The sequence below is a fragment of the Lactuca sativa genome, chromosome 5, assembly GCF_002870075.4.
Source record: "Lactuca sativa cultivar Salinas chromosome 5, Lsat_Salinas_v11, whole genome shotgun sequence".
NCBI classification, from domain to species: Eukaryota; Viridiplantae; Streptophyta; class Magnoliopsida; order Asterales; family Asteraceae; genus Lactuca; species Lactuca sativa.
Genome location: NC_056627.2, coordinates 263,317,376 through 263,324,727, shown reverse-complemented (window position 1 = coordinate 263,324,727; position 7,352 = coordinate 263,317,376). Strand labels below are relative to the sequence as shown.

At 35.4% G+C, this 7,352-nt stretch overlaps 1 protein-coding gene across 1 annotated transcript; it reads left to right on the top strand.

Annotated features, from left to right (window-relative positions):
- Positions 1 to 4,222: 4,222 nt before the first annotated feature.
- LOC111877609 (U-box domain-containing protein 26) lies at positions 4,223 to 6,010 on the top strand. The gene has a single exon (XM_023874131.3). The coding sequence runs from the start codon at positions 4,505 to 4,507 to the stop codon at positions 5,750 to 5,752; it is 1,248 nt and encodes a 415-aa protein (XP_023729899.1). The 5' UTR covers positions 4,223 to 4,504; the 3' UTR covers positions 5,753 to 6,010.
- The last annotated feature ends 1,342 nt before the right edge of the window (positions 6,011 to 7,352 follow it).

Sequence of the window (7,352 nt, the reverse complement as noted above, 5' to 3'; positions counted from 1 at the left end):
ATGGTCTTTCATGCTAAAGTCACAAAGACAGCCTAGCAACCTACATAGTATAGTGAGAAAACCCACCTTACAAACGTAGTCGACACCTAACCAGCTCACACAATCAAGAAGTGGGTGCTACACACCATTTACTAAATCACACAAGGTAAACACTTAGTCTAGCTTCTAAAACTAACAATTTGGCTAAAATTCAACCCAGGTCAAAAGTCAACAACCAAGGTTAGCAGTAAAGTCAACTCTTGTTAACCTCCACGTTGTGGCCAACCAATGTCCACGTCATGGCCATTCCAATAGATGGATCAAAATCCACTACCACACGATGGCATAGTCCATACAAAATGGTCGCGACCCAAACCAGACTCCACGTCGTGGAAACCGTATAAAGACAATTTAATCGATTTAACTCTTAATCTACTAAACTAAAGGGCTTCTAGCCTAGCGGTATCAGGTGTTGCCCTTCCTCCTTAAGGTCAAGGGTTCAAGTATCGTACTAGACGCAGGTGGTATTAGGAATAGTTTATAGTAGGAGTAGGTTAGACTTGTCGTTCCCCAAAAAAAACCCTCTCAATCTGCTAAGTCCACGACTCTAACTTTTCAGGATGCTAGTCCTCGACTCTAACTTTTCAAGATGCTTCTTGGGACCTTAATGGTCCAAAAAAATGAAAAAATTATGGACATGCATTAGTCATGCATGTTAGTCACTCAATTATGTCAAAATACGAGAAAAGGACCCAAAACCACATGCATGGATCTAAAAACTCAACCAACTTCTAGATCCAAAATGCTTTAAGCTTAATGGACCCTGATGAGTCATAAAGTTGCAAACTTTATCTCATCACATCATTCAAACTTCTTTTATGGACCGAAACATGCTCAAAAGGCTATATCTACAAGAAAGTGATCACCAAGATGAAATCTTGAGGACTTACAAATGGTCTAGAGAGTGATTTCAAGAATGGGGAGGAGTTTCTTGTTGGATCCTTGCACTAAAACCTTCTTTTTCTTCCTTCAAAGTGCACCAAAGACACCAAAATGATCTCAAAACTTGTAAGGATGCTAGAGTTTGGTCAATAACATTTTGGGACACCAAAGACACCAAAATGATCTTAAAACTTGCAAGGATGCTAGAGTTTGCTCAATAACATTTTGGGAGGTGGTGAAGGGCAAAACCATAGCCATCACTTCCTTTAAATATGACATTAAGCCCGAAAATTAGGATTTTGCACATCCAACATTGTCACGTCGTGGCGCTTGCATGATCACGTCGTGGCATCTTAAATGAAACACGTGTCCCATGCAGAAATATCACGTTGTGGTGATCTCTTCACCACGTTGTGGCTAATCAAGTTTTTCAAAAACAATAATTTAAACTCATACTTGAAACCGAACATTAGAAAAGTCATTCTTAATTCTCGCAGATTATTAGGAATATGCGGGTGATTCCTTACGAACTTTCGGTCAAAAGTCTCTTGAATCTACATTGGACTTTGGTATCCTACTCCTCAAAACCTTGTGGACCACATTTTAAGCTACTTCTAGCACTTGTTTATATATTTCAAAAAAAAAAAAAATTACCCCCACGTCTTAATAAGATCTTTATTTTATCTTGATTAATGATATTGGATTTTATCATATTATTATTTTTTACTAATTATATTAAATTTAAAGATTAAAGTTTTAGCTGTTTGTTTTTTTATTTATATTTTTTATGTACATAATCTACTATAATAAATGAAGGTTTTTTTTGTCATATGTCCTCTTCTCATTCATTTAGACACATGACATTTTCTAGAATTTTTAAATTTTCTATTTTCCACTTGTCATTTTATTGTATTTTTCATTTTATTAAATTAAAGCTCTACATTTAATATATAAGGTAATATATATATATATATAAGGTATTTATTAGAAAGGGTTTATATATGTAATGTATTCAATACATTAAAGCCTCATTAATTTTAATAATTCAAAAAATTTCTTATTTTTCTTATAAATTCAAAATTTTCAAATTGTTAAAATTTTAAATTTAATTTTTTTTAAATAAACCCATATAATACATGGGTCTCATACCTAGTTCATTATGAAGTAAGATACATTACACAATATTATAAGGAGCCTATCGTTTGATAAGAATGCATCATTACAAACACAGGCCAATATTTGATAATCATATCCAACTTACTTTAGATATTTATGTATGATTCTTTCTAAAAAGATCATCAATATGTAACAATATTGTTGAATATTAAACAGAGACTAGACTTTAACATTGAAAGTAATTGAAATATTTTATTATTTAAAGTTGTATGGATTTTTTTAAGATAAAATTTTAAAAGAATGAGTATTTTCTTAATTTAATTTTTGTTTTCTTTCTTTTTGGGAGAGGGGTAATTGTTTTAACCCAAATTGTATTGACTATTGACCCACAATATATCTGTACCCGAGTCCAAAATTTGTTGCCGGTTGACCACCGACAAGCATGGTCGTCTGTGTGCCCACTGCCCAGGTCACCGCCTTCTTTTCAGAATAATCAACAAATGACACCGTCCGGTGGTTCACCTCGTTACCTCTCTTTTCGCACCCACACAATTATCCAAATAATTGAGATTCTTCAACTCCGAGTCTCACTTCACTCTTTATTAACCCCTCTATTTTAACCAAATAACAGTTTACCCCCTAACTCAATGTTCTTTCAATATTAGTCCCTTCTGAGTAATGAAGGTAACATTGGAATAGTAATTGAGCCAAGATGGAAAACTATTCTCAAAGTACTTATTTAGTTACTTTAGTTATTTTATTTTTTAGGGTTTCTAAGTTTCTTTAATTTGTTTTCTTTGTGTACATTATATCTTTATGACATGATAATTGATACATCAACTTTATCATCTTTTTTATTGCCTAATGTCTTTTTATTAATTGTCCAATGCCTTTTTGTTTAGTTTGTTTATATTATATATTTAATATCCACTACAACTTTGTTATTTACATGTTTTTCACAACTTCTTTTTGATCAATGTGTTTTATATTTTTAAAACTTTGTTTGACATGTTTTTTTACAACTTCATTTTGATACATTTTTTGAACGTGTTTTTACTTTATCTTTACATGTCATTAACTCCATTGAAATATCTTTTGGACTCTATCTTTCATATGTTTCTTCAAAACCCTTAGTAATAGATCTTCTACACCTCCACATTCATGGGACACATTTAGCCTCATGTCATCCCCCCACAACCAAATCCAGATGTCTCATTTCTTGAGACAGGGCGAAACTTCAACATATGATTTTTTTATTGTGTAATTGCTTCCTTATCCCCATGTTTTATTGTGTATTTGGTCTCTCCTTTTAAGCACCATCTATATTCAGTCGTTCATAGGTACCATTATTGCACTTTACTCTTTTTCTCTAGTTTCTACCTTCTATAATTCTATGTTACTTCCTATTTTGGATTTTCTGTTGTTAAATATTTAAGTTTGAAGAACATATACTAATATATAAATGTGAACAAAAAAAATATTTCTTTCTTTTTAAAGTTATCTAATATCTTATTGTTTCTTTGTTATTTTGTAACATAAATATTATTTGTCAGTTATTAAAAAATCGGTATATGAAAGTCTCAAATATAAGTAATCTCATCTCTTAGTTTAGAAAGTAGGTTTTATTTTTTTTATACGATCTTATGCTTTAAAGATCATATATTTCTTTTCTTATTCCTCAAGCAAGATAAATATGACTAACTATTTGTTTTCTGTAGAATATAAATATATAATGTTATTTTCTTAAAATAAAAATTAATGAAATAACTTCTTCAAGTGTTTAAAGTCTTGAAAACATTTTTCTTAAAATACAAATTAATAAACGAGAAATTAAATTACCTCCTACCTTTTATGACCTAATTAATAAAAATATATGACCTAATTTTTCATTTTTGAACTATCATCAAACGTTCAATTACCTGTTAAATAACTTCTTTTTTAAAGTAACGAGTTAGTAAAGTCAACTAAGCTAAAAGTATGGTCCAAGAAAGAGACAACACAAAAGAAGAGGGACTAAAGTGTTAAGAATGATTCCTATTAACAAAATCTCAACTTCAAGTCGATGTAAACGATATACATCCAGCAAGAAAGTGGGACCCACACAGACTAGCACCTTTGACCGAACCCCACCACCATTCAACACCAACTCAGGTTAAGCCTTAAGTTAATGGACACACACGTGTGGAGGTTGAAAGGAGTAACGTGGTCAGATAAAAAAAAGCCAAAATCACACATACACACACTCACACACATCTTCCCTCAAAACAGAATTACCCTTCCACACACCCTCTCTGTTGCCTTTGTCTCTCTGTTCCTTTCCTATATATGTCAAAAAGCCCCAAACAAAGAACAAACTGAAAGAGAATTTTCAGAGTACTGTGTGTGAAAGTGTGTATATATATACACACACATATATATAGAGAGAGAGAAGAAAGAAACAGAGAGAGAAACTGAGGTTGAGGATAACATGCCTGCGAGCTTACAGCCCTTGGACGTCGGAATTCAGGTTCCGTATCATTTCAGATGTCCAATTTCTCTTGAGCTCATGATGGATCCAGTCATCATTGGAACCGGTCAGACATATGATCGTTCAAGCATCGAGTCATGGGTGGCCACCGGAAATACCACCTGCCCTGTCACGCGACTACCGCTCACCGATTTTACGCTCATCCCTAACCACACGCTCCGCCGTCTAATCCAGGAGTGGTGTGTCGCCAACCGTTCGTATGGTGTGGAACGGATTCCTACGCCGAAGCAACCTGCGGATCCGGTGATGGTCCAGTCATTGCTTAAACAGGCGTCGTCGGTGTCGAACACGCGGCACGCTAGGCTGTCTGCGCTTCGTCGGCTCCGGGGGCTTGCACGTGATTCGGATAAAAACCGTTTGGTTCTCACAACGCAGAAAGCGTGTGAGATTTTATTGGACGTGTTGTTCTCCGAAACGAATCGCAACTCGTCTGATTTGACTCACGAGTCGCTTGCGATTCTAGCGATGCTCGCGCTTTCTGAGACGGAGTGCCTTCTGGTGTCTTCCGATCCAGATCGGATCTCGTATCTGATTTCGCTTCTGTCACATTCGTCAATTGACGTACGAGTCAACACGGCCGCGTTGCTTGAGAACGTTGTCACCGGTACAAGATCGCCGGAACTCCGAGCAGAAATCACCAGTCACGATGAAATATTCGACGGAATAGTTGGAATTCTCGATTATCCTTTGACGTATCCACGAGCCTTGAAAGTCGGAATTAAGGCGTTGTTTGCTTTTTGCATGGTGAAGCAGCACCGCCACAAAGCGGTTGAGGCAGGAGCAGTGGAGGCGCTCATTGACAGGTTGCCGGATTTTGAGAAATGCGACGCTGAGAGAGCGCTGGCGACGGTGGAGCTGTTATGCCGAATACCATCAGGATGCGTGGCCTTCGCGTCTAACGCGCTTACAGTGCCGCTGCTCGTAAAGGTCATCCTGAAGATCTCGGACCGTGCGACGGAATACGCCGCTGGAGCACTACTGTCGCTCTGTTCCGCCGCAGAATGGTTGGAAGGGGAGGCGGTGGCGGCAGGGGTTTTGACGCAGCTGTTGTTGCTTGTTCAAAGCGACTGTACAGAGCGAGCTAAGCGAAAAGCACAAATGCTACTGAAACTTCTCCGGAATTCCTGGCCGGAAAACTCGATAATGAATTCATACGATTTCGGATGCAGCGACGTCGTTCCGTTTTGATTTTTTTTAAATTTCTTTTAAATTTTTAGTTTACTTTATTTTGCACATTTTAGTCCATTTTTTTTTCTTTATTTCAAAGGAAAAAAAAAAGTGAGAACATTATATAGTTCTAGAAGGTGGGTGGAGTATATAGAAGGAGAGTGGGTTTGGATCATGTAAGAATTTTTGGTAGTGGATATTTTTTTTTTCATTACTAATGTGAATTGTTAGAAGTGAATATGATTTAATTGATTAAAAAAATAAATTTTTTAATGGTAATTTATTTTATTATATATTGTTGTTGAGAGTTGTGTCTCGTCTAACTAGTCTAAGATATTTGTGGAATTATGAATAGCTTAGAATACAATCTATACAAACATTGAGTTAAAATACAATCTATACAACTTTCATCAATTTCAAGCATATGATTTGGGGGTTTAACTATCGACATGACATCCTTAGAGTGAGAATTTGGATCTTGTGTTCTGTTTCTATATTGATTGTTCTTTCATTTTCTTAATATGCGTTTTACTGTCGAAGAATATTAAAAGAATCACAACATAAATCATATCATCATACACTTCTCCAAATCGCAATGGATATGTCGTTTCTCTGCTAAAAGAAAAAAAAAGTGAAGGGGAAAGCAAAAGAAGACATGTCGAAGAAGATTCAAAGAATCACAACATAGATCATATCATCATACACTTCTCGAAATCGCAATGGGTATGTCGTTTCTCTGCTAAAGGAAAAAAAGTGAAGGGGAAAGCATCAAGTCATCAAATTTTGGAAAACAAAACAAAACCCGTTCAAGGACTTCAAAATTCTCAGGATGTTGAAACATTTACTTCTCCATGCAAAACTCGCTTTTAAATATTGAATCATCTGCACTTTTAGTTTTACGTCAAGTGAATTTATTGTTTATGGTTTGCAAATGATGGGTTTCAAGCAAGCATCCTACAAGTTGAAATAGATGCCAACTTCACTGTCCACCAAGTGTTCCATAAAATGCCAAAGTGAAATTTTCAGATACTAAAACCATACTTTTAATTCTATTCAAGCAGTTTTATTTTACATCTCACACAAAACCAGAACTTTTATTTTACAAAGTTTTTTTTAAGGATATTTATCCCCCAGATTTGGAATCAAGAATGATAGTGAGTCCATCACCCTTGCTTTCAAGGAAATGTAGCGTTTCTTCCTGGTGATTTCTTCATTTGGTGCACGCCAACTTTTGGTTGCGGTGTTTCCATCTTAGGGTTTCGACATTTTCTTTAGGGCTCCAGCTCAAGGCTTAATTTGCTTATCTTTTATTTTCATGGCTTCTTCTTCTTCTACTACTTCTTCGATCAGTACTTGGCCATGTCCTTTTTGGGGGTTTCTTTTATCTTAATTTGCTTATCTTTTATTTTCATGTACTCTAATTTAACCCAATGAGACGATTAGATCTATGTTTATAGATCTTGATTGCCTAATTTTATGTTCCATCTCCATGTCTTTCATAAGGAAAAAGAATCCCATAGCCAATTTCTTTTAACATTTGGAAAGTAAAGACACTGTTTCCATGAGGAATATGTTAACAATGAGAATAGGGAAGACTACAGTCTCGTTTGGTAGTTGCTAA